Here is a 17466-nt window from a genome sequence, read left to right on the forward strand (position 1 = left end):
TAGACCTAGCAGATGCTACAAAACAAAGCCCATGAAACAAAATATTACTGTATGGAACAAAGCTACATCTTCAAAACAAAGCTGCTGCTACAAATCTAACAGACATTTACAGGACTTAAAACCAGCCATGTCCCCCACATAAAGGCAGATGCCTGTTACATATGTATATGAATGTAGGCTATTGAAAGATTTTCTGTAAGAGCTCTACAGACGCCATGTTTGTAGAAGAAGAGTTGAAAGCCTGATGGTAACTGATTAGCTGCACTGTTGGTGATTTCTAAGCAGCATGGTATTGTGTATTGTGTGCGGAACAACCTGTTAACAGCTTTATTTAAAATAGAAGAAAGCCACATTACCTGTGTGTACCACTGCCCTAACATGGGAGATGTTTGTGTTTCTTAAGCCGTGTCTACACGTGCACGCTACTTCAAAGTAGCGGCACTAACTTCGAAATAGCGCCCGTCACGGCTACACGCGTCGGGCGCTATTTCGAAGTTAACTTCGACGTTAGGCGGCGAGACGTCGAAGTCGCTATCCTCATCAGGAGATGGGGATAGCGCCCTACTTCGACGTTCAACGTCGAAGTAGGGACCGTGTAGTCATTGCGCGTCCCGCAACTTCGAAATAGCGGGGTCCGCCATGGCGGCCATCAGCTGAGGGGTTGAGAGACGCTCTCTCTCCAGCCCCTGCGGGGGTCTATGGTCACCGTGGGCAGCAGCCCTTAGCCCAGGGCTTCTGGCTGCTGCTGCTGCAGTGGGGGATCCATGCTGCATGCACAAGGTCTGCAACCAGTTGTCGGCTCTGTGGCTCTTGTGTTGTTTAGTGCAAGTGTGTCTGGGAGGGGCCCTTTAAGGGAGCGGCTTGCTGTTGAGTCTGCCCTATGACCCTGTCTGCAGCTGTGCCTGGCACCCTTATTTCGATGTGTGCTACTTTGGCGTGTAGACGTTCCCTCGCAGCGCCTATTTCGATGTGGTGCTGCGCAACGTCGAAGTTGAATATCGACGTTGCCAGCCCTGGAGGACGTGTAGACGTTATTCATCGAAATAGCCTATTTCGATGTTGCTACATCGAAATAAGCTACTTCGATGTAGGCTTCATGTGTAGACGTAGCCTTAGAGTGTGGACTTTCACTGTGACTGGAGAATTCCATTTTCATCTCAAATGCTGTTTAGTATCATGTCTTCATGGATATGAGAGTTGATTATGTTTGTCACTGGGCCAGTGGGAGTACTTTCTCCAGCTATGAGAAATTTAGCAAAGCAGTGGAGTGAAGAGTTGAGAGAAGACTAGTCCACCATGGTCTGTTGCTCAGCACTGAGTTTGTTTATAAAGTGGCTGGGAACTTGAACAAGAGAGTTATGGTTTTGTCAGAGCTGAACCGCTTTGGAAACAATAATTCTTCTGTCAGAGTATCATTTCTTTTTCTTTAAAAGTGGGGAAAAGAGACTTCTGTACCAATCAGGATGAGGCTCTCTTGAAGCCAAGGTGCCCTCATGCTGCTATTCCTTTTGGTCCACGTGGCCTTGACGGGATTTTCCATTGGTTTATGAAGTTCTGAGACGAAAATAAGTGATTCAAAGTTGCCTTGCCAGCAAACAATGAAGCTGTTTGAATGCTTCTGTGAGCTTCAGAGTAAAATGCTTGGACAACGGGAGATGGCTGAATTCAATTACTCACCTTTTAGTTGATTTTTTTTTTAATTTAAGCAGAGGAACTCTGTCCAGTAAAGTTCATCTGAATAAATAAGACTGTGCAAAGGATCACAGGTAAATAGGAAGGAAAATTCTTTGTAACATGCAGTGATAATGAACAGAAGAGAGAGAGAGTTATAAATCCCTGTAGAGAGTCTGTTGATGTTAGGATGTCAGAATCCAAGACTGGTTTGTAACCTGGTGGTTAATCCCTCACTTCCTCTCCAGCTCTAAGTTAGTCAGAATGTACTACAAAGGGCTCAGTATTATGTCTTTTGGAGCCAGATCAGAAGACTCTTTCTAGGCCTTTTACTGAACCAGTGATAACATGCTTGGGCATACAATGATGGGCAACAGTTGACAGAGACTTGTAAGCAAGTGCTTTGTGGCCTCCGGTCCATAGGAGCTATGTCTACACGTGTATGCTACATCGAAATAAGCTATTTCGATGAATAGCGTCTACGCGTCCTCCAGGGCTGGTGCCGTCGATGTTCAACGTTGACGTTGGGCAGCACCACATCAAAGTAGGCACTGCAGGGGAGCGTCTACATGCCAAAGCAGCACACATCAAAATAAGGGTGCCAGGAACAGTTGCAGACAGGGTCACAGGGCGGACTAGCACTTCCGGGGCAACAGCTAGCCGCTCCCTTAAAGGGCCCCTCCCAAACACACTCAGCCTGCACAGCACGTGGTCTGCAGAGCCACAGGCACGCACACCCGTCGAAGCAGTATGGATCCCCAGCAGCAGCAGCAGCCAGAGGTCCACACAGCTGCCCCTGCAGAAGCAGTGTTTGCCCTGCTCAATGCTATGCAGGAGGCAGCTGACCACCTTTTATTCGCAGAAGAGGAGCTGCCCCCAGGGGAGGAGGAAGCAGCCCCAGACCTTGCTGTCCTCTGCTCCCCCACCCCACCCCCCGCCGCACACGCCGCCGGCTGTGGAGCTACCCCACGAGCACCGACTGGTGGGAGCAGCTGGTGCTCGGCGAGTGGGACAATGACCGCTGGCTCCAGAATTTCCGCATGAGCTGGCAGACATTTCTGGAGCTCTGCCAGTGGCTCATCCCCGCACTGAGGCACCAGGATACCTTCATGCGGCATGCCCTCAGCGTCAAGAAACGGGTCAGCATCGCTGTCTGGAAGCTGGCCACTCCAGACAGCTACCGATCCGTGGGGCAGCAGTTTGGCGTGGGCAAGGCCACCGTTGGGGCTGTCCTCATGGAGGTAAGAGGACCTGGGCGGGGGGAGCCCTGGGGGGGAGGGAGCCCTGCGGGGGAAGGTCCAGACACACCCTGCACACCCCTCACTGGTGCTGTCCCATGTCCTTCCCCTGCAGGTCATCCGTACCATCAATGCTCCTCCACAGGCTCGTACAGCTTGGGTACCCGGATGCCGCCATTGCGGGGTTTGCCAGCCTGGGCTTCCCAGATTGGTTTGGGGCTCTGGATGGGACCCATATCCCCATCTCTGCTCCCGAGCACAGTGGAGGACGCTTTCTGAACAGGAAGGGCTACCATTCTGTGGTCCTCCAGGCCTTGGTGGACAGCTGGGGCCGCTTCCTGGACATTTATGGTGGGTGGCCCAGCAGCACCCACGACGCCCGGGTGTTCAGGAATTCGGGCCTGTGCCGCTGGCTGGAGGTGGGGACCTACATCCCCCAGCGGGAGATCCCTGTGGGGGACACCACCATGCCCCTCTGCGTCGTCGCAGATGCGGCAGACCCCCTCCTGCCCTGGCTCATGCACCCTTACACGGGCCATCAGCCAGGAGCGCTTCAACACGCGCTTGAACCATGCGCATCAGGTGGTTGAGCGCACTTTTGGCCGCCTCAAAGGGCGCTGGAGGTGTCTCCTCACCCACCTTGATGCAGGCCCCACCAATATCCCCCAGATTGTGGGCGCGTGCAGCACACTTCACAACCTGGTGGAGAACAAGGGGGAGGCATTCTTTCAGGGCTGGGCTGTGGAGGCTGGCAGGGCTGACATGCAGCCACCTGCTGCCCCCAGTCGCCAGGTGGACCCCGAGGGGATCCGGGTCCGGGAGGCGCTGAGGGCCCATTTCGACCAGGCTGCGGGGTGAACACTGGCAGGCCCCCCACTGCACCCCCACATCCTCCACAACACTCCCTGCCCCCACACCCACACCACAGAGCATCCAAGAGCACATCCCCCCCTTTTCTTGCAAATAAAAATAGACCTGTTGTTTTTGAAACCAAAACCAGTGATTTTTCTTATTATTAATAGTGCAAATATATATATATATATATATATATATATATATATATATATACACATATACATATATCAAAACAAAAGGGGGGAACTATTTACATGGGGGGCAGGTACCATATAAAACAGAGCAGGGGTGTAACACAAACTATATACAACAAATAGGTATGATGGGGGATATGTACAAAGGGGGAGGGGAGGGGAGGGGAGGGGAGGGGAGGGGGGGCCACGTCCTGGGCCCCGCACCCCTCTACTGTCCGGCGCCCGGGGTTGGCAGGCGTGACCCTCGCCTTGGCCTCAGCCCTGGCTGAGGCTGGCTGGGGGCCGGGCGAACCGGCAGGTATGGCCGGAGGGTGTCAGCAGGCCCCAGGTCCTCCTCGGCGGAAGGCCTCGGGGTGGCAGACGGAGGTGGGATGGCAGTCGGAGCAGTGGGTGGAGCAGCAGGTGGAGCGGCGGGCAGAGCCGGCAGAGCGGCGGGCGGCGCGGTGCGGCATGGGGGGCCAGGTAGTCCGCTATGCGCTTGAAACTGCGCATAAAGGCCCCCCATGCCTCCTGGTGCCAGGCCAGCGCCCGCTCTTGCAGTTCCAGCCGCCGCTCATCCACCCCCAGGCGCCGCTCCGACACCTCCAGCTGACGCCGGAGGGTCGCGAGCAGCTGGGGGTCCGTCGCCATCCTCTGGTGGTGGTGGCTCCACTGTCGGCCCCGCCCTGGGGCTGGTTGGTGCTCCGCCGAGGGGCTGGCCTGCAGCGATGGCCCCGGTGGGCTCTCTGGGATCACGGAAACGTCACTGGCACTCTCCAGGCCCTCCGATGGTGCAGCTGTGGAACACGGGGGGGAAGAAGAGTGGAGACAGCCATTAGTGTGGCCCCCGAGCCGTGGCCCTTGTCCCCCTACCCCTCTGCTTCTGGTTCTCCATCCCCGTCCCCGGGAGATACTGCTGCTCCTGCTGATGGGTGTCCCACCCCCTCCCCCCCAGGGGACCCTAGGTTCCGCCCCCCCCATCCCCAGGGATGGGGCATGGCACTGTTCTGCTGGGGGGGCAGGGGCTGATGCACTCTTCTGAGGGACATGCCACTGCTGTCCTTGGGGCCATGGTCATCTGGGCATGTGGAGGGCCCTGGTCATGTCTGTTGTCCTTGCCCTTCAACCCCGGGGGTGTGCACCCGGGGGGGTACATACCTGACGGTCCGCTCCCACGGTTGGGGGACACCCTCTGGGCGGATGCCCTGCTATGATGTGCAGCTCCCCATCGCTGGAGGAGGATTCCCCCTCCTCCTCCTCTGGCATCCCAGGGGTGGGCTCTTGGGGGGGTCCCTGGGGTGCGGGGCTTGCCTCTGGGGCAGACTCCACCTCCAGGGCCTGCTGGGGCTCATCGGCCAAGGTGTCAAGAGTGGCCGGCGGGGAGGAGGTGTACCGGGGGCCCAGGATGGACCTGAGCTCCCTGTAAAAGGGGAAGTGGCGGGAGCGGCCCCAGATCGGCTGGCCGCATCCCGGGCCCGGGTGTAACCCTGCCGCAGCTCCTTAACCTTACTCCTGATGTGGTCAGGAGTGCAGGCAGGGTGACCCCGGGCAGCCAGGCCCTCGGCCAGCTGAGCAAACACATCCGCGTTCCGCCTCTTGCTCCGCATTACCAGGAGCACCTCCTCCTCGCTCCAGAGCCCCAGCAGGTCCCGGATCTCGGCCTCCGTCCAGGAGGGGCCCCACTGCCTTTTCTCAGGCTGGCTGGATGCCTGGGAGCCCTGGCTCCCCTGCGGGGGGGTGCCCTGGGGGTGCTTGGGGGGGCTGGTGGGCGGCCATCACAGCGGGGGGGTGGCTAGGGGCTGCAGAGGCGTGTGCAGGCTAGCCGCGTGGCAATGCTGCTGCCTGCACGCGCTCTCAGCTTCCTGCACAGGAAGGCAGGGGGCGGGGAGCTTTAAGGGGCCACTGCACGCGGCTACCATAGAGCTCAGGGGCTGGAGAGAAAGTCTCTCAACCCCTCAGCTGATGGCCGCCATGGCGGACCCCGCTCTTTCGATGTTGCGGGATGTGGATCGGCTACACGTGCCCTACTTCGACGTTGAACATTGAACGTCGAAGTAGGGCGCTATTCCCATCCTCTGATGGGGATAGCGACTTCGACGTCTCACCGCCTTACGTCGATGTCAACTTTGAAATAGCGCTCGCCCCGTGTAGACGTGGCAGGCACTATTTCGAAGTTGGCGCGGCTACTTCGAAGTAGCTGGCACATGTAGACGTGGCTAGGGTGACATTAGCATTATCTGGTTTATTCAGCAGAGCGTGACCACTTCAAGCCCCGTTTTATGGAAGATAAAAGGCTATTTGGAAAGGAAAAGGGAATGAGCCCTTGCAATGTATTTTGAACTGGCAAGGCCCTGTGTGACAAATTCCACCAAAAAGATTAAGGACACAGCAGCTGTGTCTACACGTGCACGCTACTTCGAAGTAGCGGCACTAACTTCGAAATAGCGCCCATCGCGGCTACACGCGTCGGGCGTTATTTCGAAGTTAACTTCGACGTTAGGCGGTGAGACGTCGAAGTCGCTAACCTCATGAGGGGATCAGAATAGCACCCTACTTCGACGTTCAACGTCGAAGTAGGGACCGTGTAGACGATCCGCGTCCCGCAACGTCGAAATTGCCGGGTCCTCCATGGCGGCCATCAGCTGGGGGGTTGAGAGATGCTCTCTCTCCAGCCCCTGCGGGGCTCTATGGTCACCGTGGGCAGCAGCCCTTAGCCCAGGGCTTCTGGCTGCTGCTGCGGCAGCTGGGGATCCATGCTGCATGCACAGGGTCTGCAACCAGTTGTCGGCTCTGTGGCTCTTGTGTTGTTTAGTGCAAGTGTGTCTGGGAGGGGCCCTTTAAGGGAGCGGCTTGCTGTTGAGTCCGCCCTGTGACCCTGTCTGCAGCTGTGCCTGGCACCCTTATTTCGATGTGTGCTACTTTGGCGTGTAGACGTACCCTCGCAGCACCTATTTCGATGTGGTGCCGCGCAACGTCGAAGTTGAACATCGACGTTGCCAGCCCTGGAGGATGTGTAGACGTTATTCATCGAAATAGCCTATTTCGATGTTGGCTTCACGTGTAGACGTAGCCAGCATGGAAGAAACATGAAAGATAACCAAGCCCCCTGGCTTGAGCTAGTTATAACAAACACCGAGTACATGGTTTCTATAATCAGCCTCCACACACTAAAAAATTTGTTCCAGCACCCTCAGTTACAGAGGAGCAGGTGGTGGGTCGGAAGCAAAGTGGAGACAGCTTCCCGTGCAGCTTTGGTAATTAGGCTCCATAATGATGGATACAGGAAAGGTTTGACATTGGAATGTCCGAGGTTGGGGAGCCTTTTCAGGGGGTTAGGGATGTGTTGTACAGTAAAAGCTTTGTTATCTGTCACTTTAATATCTGGAAAAATTGGTTAACTGGCATCATCCCTAGATAGCAATACAATTCCTCCTTCATTTAACCGAAAAGTTCTGATCGCTATCCAGTATCGTTTTGCAGTGTTTGTGGAAGTTGTGTTTGTTTGCTGGCCCTGAGGCAGTAAAGGAGCAGTAAACTACAGTATGGTATACGGTACTAGTGGTAAAAGATTTAGTGTTAAGTAAGGTTATTTCATTTCTTACACGTTTTTTGAGTTTGGTGGAAAAGCTTGAATAATCAGCACACTTGATTAATCAGAAGCTGCCATTTCCCATGCTTGCTGAATAACAAAGGTTTTACTGTAATAGCCAGCCGAATGCATTCTATTATTATTTAGAAGTAATAGAATCTGACTCATACTGTATCCCTCCCAACAGTTACTAAAGGATGATGAGCAGTTGCTAAAGAAAGCACACTGCTGTATTTATCCAACAGCTTTTCCCTCTAATCATGCAGAGTAAGCTCTCTCCCTAGAACTGACTGAGCAGTCTGGGGAAATCTAATGACTTGTCACAAATAATGGCTTGGTTATTGCGAAGTCTGCGTGTTTCTTTTTGCCTTCTGTTTGTGCAGCAGAATTGCTTACTTGTGTTTTTATATTGATCCATAGTGGAATTTCCTTCCCTCCACAAGTCCTCGCAATGCAGGCTGTGACCTCCCAGGGATCTGCAAATAGGTTTCAAAAGGGATCACAGGGGAGGGGACCTGAAGTGTTTTGGTTAAAATATGAGGTCCCAATGTGGTAATGCTGTAAGATCACAGCTTTACTCTTCTCTATCTATTTAAATGATTCCTAGCACCCAATGGCTGAGCCCCTTTACTCAATATGACAATCACAGCAGTGACTATTCTGCAAGACAGATGCCACTCTGTAGCAATGAATCAGATCATAATTTAACAGGCGTGCCACACGGCTTTTTACGTCTGCCAAGTGATACTTGGATTTCCAGTAGCATATTATTCATGTTACCTTCTGCTGGCTGTTTGGATTCTTGCACATCCATCCTGGCTCATGGAGAAAAGCAAATCAGATACCTTTGACAACACAATCTGATATTAAATTAAGTTCTTCCTGTTGTAGCTTTAATTAGAAGGCAGCTTCAAAATATTGGTAGCAGCTATCTTGCCTACATTTTCTGGTTGAGGATACTGAATTGGGACCATTACTGAGTAAAGACAACAAACCCGAAAAGAAGGCACCAGAAGGTATAAATTCACAGCTTATTGCTGGTGTCTTCAAGCTGCTTATAAAAGAAGGTGTGCAACACTTTCCCAGGCACCCAAAATTATCAATGGACCTTGTTACTGCTCTGTCTTAGCAAAAGGGACACATACTGGAGCAAGAGAAAGAGAAGTGCATTAACAGAGATAGGGAGTCAAGTGTTATTGAGTAAAGGCAGTAGGAAAAGATTTGGTTACAAATAAAACAAAAGCGTAGTCTGCTTCTAAGAGGCTAACCAACATTAAACGGCTAAAAGTCTTTGTCTAAGTCAAGTTTTTCAACTGAAGTAAAATACCCACATCTTCAGCCCTGGGGACAAGGGTCCAGTTTTCATGGACAGAAAGTATCCTTTGGTTTGCTCCATCAGGGATGCAGTGCTACAGCATTCCTTTTGCTATTCTTCATACAGCAAAAAAACCCTGGAAAATATCCCTTTTACCACCAACAAAGTTTGTCTCCCTCACTGTTCTTCTGGGTGTTACCGCTACATTCCCTTTCCCATTCTCCTTTAATTTCCTTCTCCTGTTACTAAAACATGAAAATGAAGCTTGCGTTGTATTGGCCTACAAAGCGCTTTATTGACATTGGAGACCTAGGCACGTAGGCAAATCAACATTCTTTGTGTGGGGAAAACTTGTTTCTCTATCCTGCCTGCTTGCACAGCTTATACATATTTTGATATACATCTACAACTCGTTGAATATCCCTACAAGTACTCTCATAATGTTTATGATGACCAATGCCATATAAACTGTCATTTTATATCTTAGACAACATTCTTTATAGATAAATATCGTGACAAGTATCTGTTATGTGTAGTGAGCTTGTCAGGAATTGCATAGGCATCGTTACATGATAGGAAATTTTTTGCCAGTGGGCATTGAGAGGAACAAGGTGGGAGCCTGTTCTTACTTCTAAGAAAAGGCACACTTAACAGCTGCGGCTGGGAACTATAGGTGGAAAGCACAGTGCAGTGGTTCCTCACTCTCCAGTCTGGAGGAAGGCCACTCTGCCTTGTTGTCTCTGGGACTAGTATTCGGCCACAGGTTACAGCAGTGGAACCGAGTCATAAGTCTGCTGTAGTTCTGGGCCCATCTGGCAGAGGCAAAGGCACAAGAAGAGCCTGGGGACCATATTCCTGCCCCTGGGTGAACAATGCCCTGTGGATTCTCCAGCTTGCATCCCTCCAGTAGAGTTAACAGAAAGTCCCAGTCTACAAGCCTAGCCCTCGGGCAGGGCTGGGGTGATAACAGTCTGTAGCCCAAGCATAAGCAGCCAGCAAACAAACACCATTATTCAATGAGGTCTAGCCCTTTGAGCCAGGGTACAGGAAGGATTAGGCTTTAGCCTAGACTTCTGGGCTGAGGTATCCAGCAAACAGATACAGCCTGTGAATTCTAGCCCCTTGGGCAGAGCCAAGAAGGCTTTAGCTTTTGCTCCTGGGCTCAGGCAGCCAGCAAACAATCTCAGTCTGTGGGGATTCAGATAAGGGAGGAGTGGTCCCATAGTCTAGGGCTCAGAAAGGGGTTCACACACCCAGCAGGCAGTTGAGACTGACAGCAGGGGCAGGTTCCCAGAGGACAGACCTCCTGGCCAAAGGTGGGGACTCAGCCACCCTGTGGTCAGCATGCAACGGGATGCGGGACCACCCTATTCCACCTCATCCCAGCCCAGGGCCTGAACAACAGAAGAATGGTACACCCCTGTGTTGGCAAGGATGCAGCTGCAACATGCTGGCTTAGATGTGGTCAGCCCAGTAGCTGGCCAGTCATTGGCTGCCCAGGACTAGTTCCTATGCCCCAGGTTTAGATACTTCTGGCCTTCATGGGTCTTTAGGCTCCTAGGGGTATACAGCCACAGGTAGTCCCAGTAACTTCTCATTGATGCCGATCTCCCCTGGATGCAGGGGACATCAGGGTAAAGATTCTACTACTAGTCTACTACTACTTGCTGCAGCAAGACTGGGGCATCCTCCTCCCCTTTCTCCCCCCTCAACCCCAGGTGCCAGACCAGCTAAGCTGCAAGCAGAGCCATCCCATCCATACGATGGTTTGTGTCAGTGGCTTTTGGGAGGCCCCATGGTAGCTGCCGCAACTGTACTATAGGGCCCATGGGAGACCAGGGACTAGCAGGGGCCTGGCATGGGAGTCTTAGGTCTGTAAAACATATTGGTGCCCGCCCACTATTGTCCCAACTCCAGTGATGAGGAAAGCAGAGGAGTGTACAATAGACCCTTGACTTATGCAGGTATGCTGGTCAGTTTTCCAACTCCCACAAGCTCAGGGGAGCCAGGGGATGGAGCAGGGAGCTGGGGAGGGAATTTCAACTTCCGCTTAACTCTCATGAACTCAAGTGCAATTTGAAATCACGCGTATTGGGGATTTACTGTAGTCAAATATGCTGTTCACACATAGGCCTTCGCAGTACCTGTTGTCTAAACACACGTGCCAGTATGTATGCTTGAGTCGTTGGTAGGTACAATTACTGCACAAAATACCATGAATCTCCTTTTAGACATCCCAGGGCGATAATTTGAACATAATGAAGATCTATAGTAATCAGATAATTACTATCGATTGCTCTTTAGACGTCTTGATGAGGTAATTAAGGCACAGTGGAAAGAAACTGGAACTGATTGATTGGCGCAACCTTAATCTAAAAGATTTCTAATTATGTTGCTTTTTTTTCTAATAGCTGATAAACAAACATCATTTTAGCTTTAGAATTTGTCAGGTGCCAGGTTCATTGGGGACCTCAGTTTTCTTTATTATGCTAACTAGACACTGAGAGTGATCAACATTAGCTTATTATGCCTCACAACTAAAGTGGAGGCAACTTCAATTACCTCATCTTTTACCTTCTCTTCTTGGTTTCAAAAGCCCCTGATTTTTTGTTGGTGGGTGATGCTGAGTGTGCACCTGTGTGTGCGTAACACATTTTGAGCATATGTCAAAGCTAGTGCTTGTGTGTGTGGCTGGGTTTATGTAAATGAGCAGGATATGTGCATTTGTGCTTTTGTCATTCATATTTATAGCCTATATCTCATTATGGGTAGCATGCGGCCATGAATAGGAGCCCAGTAATCACTGGAAGTGTCATTACTCACAGGCATATTATTAATTTTGTGTATTAGAGCAAAAGCCTTTCTTCCTTGTCTCTCATCAGCTGTTGATCAGTCATTGTTCTGGTCACTCTCCGAATCATTGTGGTTTCACACTTAGGCTGTGTTACCATCTTCCAGGGCTTGATTTCAAGTCTGGAAGGAACATATGAAATCAAACTCTCAGGAGAACTCTCGTTGACCTTTATCAGTAAGGATGGCTAAGTAAACTGAGCACAGATACATATATTCTAACTACACAATCGCTGTAGCTAGAATTGCAAATCTGCAGTGCAGTTACTTTCCCTAGTGGTGTTGGAATACAGACTAACATGGCTACCTCTCTGTTATTTTGCCTCATGAGCTGTGTCTACACATGCACGCTACTTCGAAGTAGCGGCACTAACTTCGAAATAGCGCCCATCGCGGCTACACACGTCGGGCGCTATTTCGAAGTTAACTTCGACATTAGGCGGCAAGACGTCGAAGTCGCTAACCTCATGAGGGGATCGGAATAGCGCCCTACTTCGACGTTCAACGTCGAAGTAGGGACCGTGTAGACGATCCGCGTCCTGCAACGTCGAAATTGCCGGGTCCTCCATGGCGGCCATCAGCTGGGGGATTGAGAGATGCTCTCTCTCCAGCCCCTGCAGGGCTCTATGGTCACCGTGGGCAGCAGCCCTTAGCCCAGGGCTTCTGGCTGCTGCTGCGGCAGCTGGGGATCCATGCTGCATGCACAGGGTCTGCAACCAGTTGTAGGCTCTGTGTATCTTGTGTTGTTTAGTGCAACTGTGTCTGGGAGGGGCCCTTTAAGGGAGCGGCTTGCTGTTGAGTCCGCCCTGTGACCCTGTCTGCAGCTGTGCCTGGCACCCTTATTTCGATGTGTGCTACTTTGGCGTGTAGACATACCCTCGCAGCGCCTATTTCGATGTGGTGCCGCGCAATGTCGAAGTTGAACATCGACGTTGCCAGCCCTGGAGGACGTGTAGACGTTATTCATCGAAATAGCCTATTTCGATGTTGGCTTCACGTGTAGACATAGCCATGTAGACATAGCCCTAGATGCACATCTCTCTATCACAATGTTCTCTTTATTGTTTTGCATTTCAGAAGGTAATAATAGGACTGTGACAAACAGGTTTCTTGTTTGTGTTACATGTCCTGCTGCACAGAACAGTTCGAAATGAGGGATAATCAGAATGGCTGGTCCCAATCACTAAGGCTGTGGCCACACTTGGCCAAAACTTTGAAATAGCCATGCAAATGGCCATTTTGAAGATTACTAATGAGTAGTCAGCACCTCATTAGCATTAGGATGCTTCTAGCTGTGAAGCTTTGAAAGCGCCGCTTTCTAACACTTGCGGCTCAGCGCAGCTACACGGGGGGCCTTTTTGAAAGGACTTCACACCTTTCGAAATCCCCTTATTCCTGTCAGTGAAAAGGACCCCTGTGTAGCCACACTGAGCCACGAGCATTCAAAAGTGGTACTTTTGAAGCGCCGCAGCCAGAAGCGTCCTAATGCTAATGAGGCACTGAATGTTCAATTAGTAATCTTCGTAACGGCCATTTATATGGCCATTTCGAAGTTTTGGCCAAGTGTGGCCACAGCCTAATGCTACATCTACACTAGCATCCCTCTTTCAAAAGAGGCATGCACATGAGGGAAATTGAAAATGCAAATGAGGTGCAAATTTACATATATGTCACCTCATTTGCATATTCTTCTTTCTAAAGAGCTTCTTTTGAAAGAAGAAAAGCAGTGTAGATGCGGCTCTTTCAAAAGTAATCCCCATCAGTGAAAGACCCCTTCATCCTATTTTTTTTTTTTGGGAAGAATGGTTCTTTTGAAGATGGGGATTACTTTTGAAAGAGCTACGTCTACACTGCTTTTCTTCTTTCAATAAGCTCTTTTGAAGGAAGAATATGAAATGAAGTGCCAGATATGTAAATCTGCACCTATTTGCATTTTTGATTTCCCTCAGTTGCATGCCTCTTTTGAAAGAGGAATGCTAGTGTAGACACAGCCTAAGTGTATATTGAGGGGACCGCACCTTCTTGGACAGAGCTCTTGAAGGCAAACTATTAAGGCTGTTGTTAAATCCCCTCAGCATATTGAGTGTCGAGGGCACTTTTTCAATGTGCAAGCATTGCCTGTATGTTTGGGCTTAGACCTTGGCCCTCACAAGCAACCATAATGGAGATATTGGTCTGTGCATTTCTCTTGAATAATATAAGTTGTGCTTGTGTTCTTGCACTAGAAGTGTGATTTATAGTCGTTAACAGTGGTGTGTGTGCTTATTATTCTCAGACACCTTCATACAAATGTCTTTCCTGTAAGAAATATGAGTTTACGTGGCAGCGTTATTCATTACAGTGTGTAAATGTACTCCCTGTTTTACAGATTGCCTCATCTGCTGCTGTTGATCTTCAGGGATCAGAATACAGTGGGTCCTTTTATGGCACATTTGTAAGGAATGTTTCTGATTACAAATTGACCATTTTCTGTTCTTACTGAATCTTAGGAAGTCCTACAACTGGAGAGGCAGATGGGAGGACAGTTACTGGAAGAACCAAAGGCTCTTCATTTTAAGGGAAGCACTCACAACCTCCGTCTGTCCATTCACGACATTGCCCATTCTCTCTGGAAGAGCAAATTGCTGGCTAAATACCAGGTAAAAATCACAGAATGCCTAGATGAAGCCTGAAATGCATGGGTCAGAGTGGAAGGTCTTAAAATAGGTAGTGACACACAATTAGGCTCCTATACTCCAACATTCTTGAGGCTGTCGCCCATAACAAACCCTTTCCCCTCTGATACACATGGTGTGTATTTTAATTTCTTTGTGCAATGGAGAGGAGTAAAGCATTTGGCTGTTTTTAACTGTCCTTATTAGTAGTAGGCTGCCTGACAGCCCATGGTTTATTTAATTTTGAATGAAAACCAAAATTCCCTATTATCAATGAACTGTGAGAGAAATTTTGATCAGTACAATCAGAGAATGTGCTTCTAGTGCTGAACATTCAGTGCTGAGAGGACAGGATTTAGGGCACCGATGTAGCTGCACCACTGTAAATGCTCCAACTCAGCCACTCTAAGGCTATGTCTACACTAGCCCAGAAGATAGACCTGCTCAGGGTCAATATTCCAGAGTTCAATTTCACACATCTGGTAGGACCATGTGAAATTGACCTCTCAGGGGTCTCAGTCAACCCCCATATTCTTCATGAGATGCTCTCCTGTCAACCTTCTTCAATAAGGACAGCCAGATAGACCAAGTGCAGATACATCAATTCTACCTATTCAATTGCTGTAGCTAAAATTGTGTATCTGCAGTTGACTTACTTTGTCTAGTGTGGACATAGACGAAGCCAACAAAAGGCTCTTCTACTATCTTAACCACTCACCCCACTATCATCACAGTGGCAGTATCTGTGTTGAGAGAGAAGCTCTCCTGTTGACATAACACTGTCCACACTGGCACTTATGTTGGTATAAATCACATCACTCAAAGGAGGAGTGTGACTTATTCACACACACTGTGAGTGACACGAGTTCTGCCAACATAAGCTATTGTGTAGATGTGGCTGTACTATCAAAGGTCAGTGCATGGAGTCACTACCATCCAGAATACATGTACTTTTCTACTGGTGAACATTAGGGCCCAGTACTGAGAGGAGTGGGGTGGACTATTAAAGGGCCAATCCCTTTGTACCCAAGGAAGCCTTAAGGAAGTGGGAGAACAAGCATACTCACCTTTGTAAAGTGTGTGCGAGAGCAGCGGAGCATCCTGGTAAGGTACAGGTTTCATGAAGGTTTCTCATCACTGGAGGGTAGGAAAGGATTTGCTGGGTTTTATTTAATCTTTTTTCATTGGACGGTTGACTTGCTGGTCTCAAATGCAATGAATGCTTTTCACTGGGATGCTACAATGCAGACCACCATCCTGAAGTGCACAGCCAAATGCTTCTGTTTCCTTCAGAGAGACTACAAGTATCTCCTCACAACTTTCACACAACACAACACAACACACAACATGCAATACTCCATTCATGCCAGAGCTTTTTGGGAGCTGAGCTGAGGGTTTGCTGAGATACATCAAGACCATAAATGCCCAGGATCCATTCACGTTTTCCTTCATTTCCTCCCTGCAGGAAATTCCTTTTTATCACATCTGGAGTGGATGTCAGAGAAATCTACATTGTACCTTCACCCTGGAAAGGTTCAGCCTGAGCACGCTGGAGCTGATTTGCAAACTCTGCGTACGGCAGGTTGAAGGAGAAGGACAGATATTCCAACTCAACTGTACAGTGTCAGAGGTAAAGGACCCAGCCATTTCCACACCGGCCAGGGCAAATGTGACATCAAACATCCCTCAACCCAATCTCATTCCCAATGCTTGTTTGCTAGGTCCATTCATTCTCTCCTTCCTCATCATCACTACTCTTGGTACTTTCCCTTCTCATGGATGCTAGATAGTAGATGTGGATTCAGGTGCCTTCTTCATGCTTTCCTTAAGCCTCTCCTGGGTGCTCTGTTGGATTCTTTCTATGCCCTCTTCTGGAAGGAGACAGCCTTCCTCCAAAGCAGACGAAAAAGGAATAGCAGTAGTGTCCTTAGTGACTCTCCCTTTCCTCCCTGCAGCTCCTTCTTTCCCTCCATGCACACGAGGGGTCTGTTTACATTATAGAACATAGGTTGTTCAGACCTTCAGCCATCCTTTCACTCTTCCTGAGTCCCATAGTTCTTGCAGCACCAGATACTCGGGAGGAGATGAGAGAAGAGTGTGCTGGATTGACGTGAACCACTTTACTCTGAGCCCTGACAATAACTGCTATGATATAGGGAGCATAAGTAAGGCTAAGATTTTTTCACTCCTAGTTTTAGTGAAAGTTACAGGGAGATCATGGGCAGTTAAGAAAAAGTCACAGAAGCCTGTGACCTATCCATGATGTACTAAAAATATGCAGGACAAAATGGGAAGCCCCCTCATAGGAGGGGTCATCTTGGAACTGATGGATACCCCCACTGCCTGCGGCTCCAAGCTTGAGCACCCTTACCACCTGCAGCACCTTGGAGCTGGGGTGCACACCCATCCCCAGCTTCTGCAGCTGGGAGCTCTGGCCTCTGTAGTTCCTAGACACCACAGGTAGCAGTGGGACTCTGCAGCTCCTCAGCAGTGCGGTCTGAAGTCACAAAGATCTCTGGAAGACATGCATTTTGTGACCTCCATGACGAAATCATAGTCCCAAATATAAGATGTGCAACCAGCTTTCTCTTCAGTCTTTGCATTTGCCAAGTTCCAGCTTTGTGCATACAGCTGCCCATGCCTTACTAAATGTATAGCTGTATCTCAGTGAAAGGGGAATATGAAGCAGCCCCTACTGACCCTTTCTCCTAAAAACCACCATCCCTCTTTTATATGTAACTGTATTCAGTTATTTCTAGATGTCTAAAATATATCAATCAGATGTGCCTTGAGCAGTGGCATAGTCTTTGTCAACCAGTATATGCCATTTACCATTTCAGTACCACCTTAGAGGGGGCAGGGATAGCTCAGTGGATTGAGCAGTTACCTGTTAAACCTGGGGTTGTAAGCTCAATCCTTGAGGAGGCTATTTAGGGATTGGGGCAAATAGATGCTAGTGATAGTGCTTGGGCCTCCTAAAAGGGCGAGAGACTGGACTAGATGACCTTCCAAGGTCCCTTCCAGTTCTAGGAGATGTGCATGTATCTTCCAGGGTCCTCAAAAACACATGGCTGCCACCACACACTCCAGCAAAAGCCTGAGTAAACAAGAGAGCCTTACA

General features: G+C 49.7%; 1 protein-coding gene across 1 annotated transcript in view; it reads left to right on the forward strand.

Moving 5' to 3' along the window:
- The window catches only part of UNC5C (unc-5 netrin receptor C), a 392973-nt gene that overhangs the window by 361946 nt on the left and 13561 nt on the right, over nt 1-17466 (forward strand). The window contains exons 13-14 of the mRNA XM_074991994.1: nt 14181-14330; nt 15811-15975. Coding sequence (XP_074848095.1) covers nt 14181-14330; nt 15811-15975 — 315 coding nt within the window. The remainder of the gene's footprint in view (nt 1-14180; nt 14331-15810; nt 15976-17466) is intronic.

The sequence above is a fragment of the Carettochelys insculpta genome, chromosome 4 (assembly GCF_033958435.1).
Source record: "Carettochelys insculpta isolate YL-2023 chromosome 4, ASM3395843v1, whole genome shotgun sequence".
NCBI classification, from domain to species: domain Eukaryota; kingdom Metazoa; phylum Chordata; order Testudines; family Carettochelyidae; genus Carettochelys; species Carettochelys insculpta.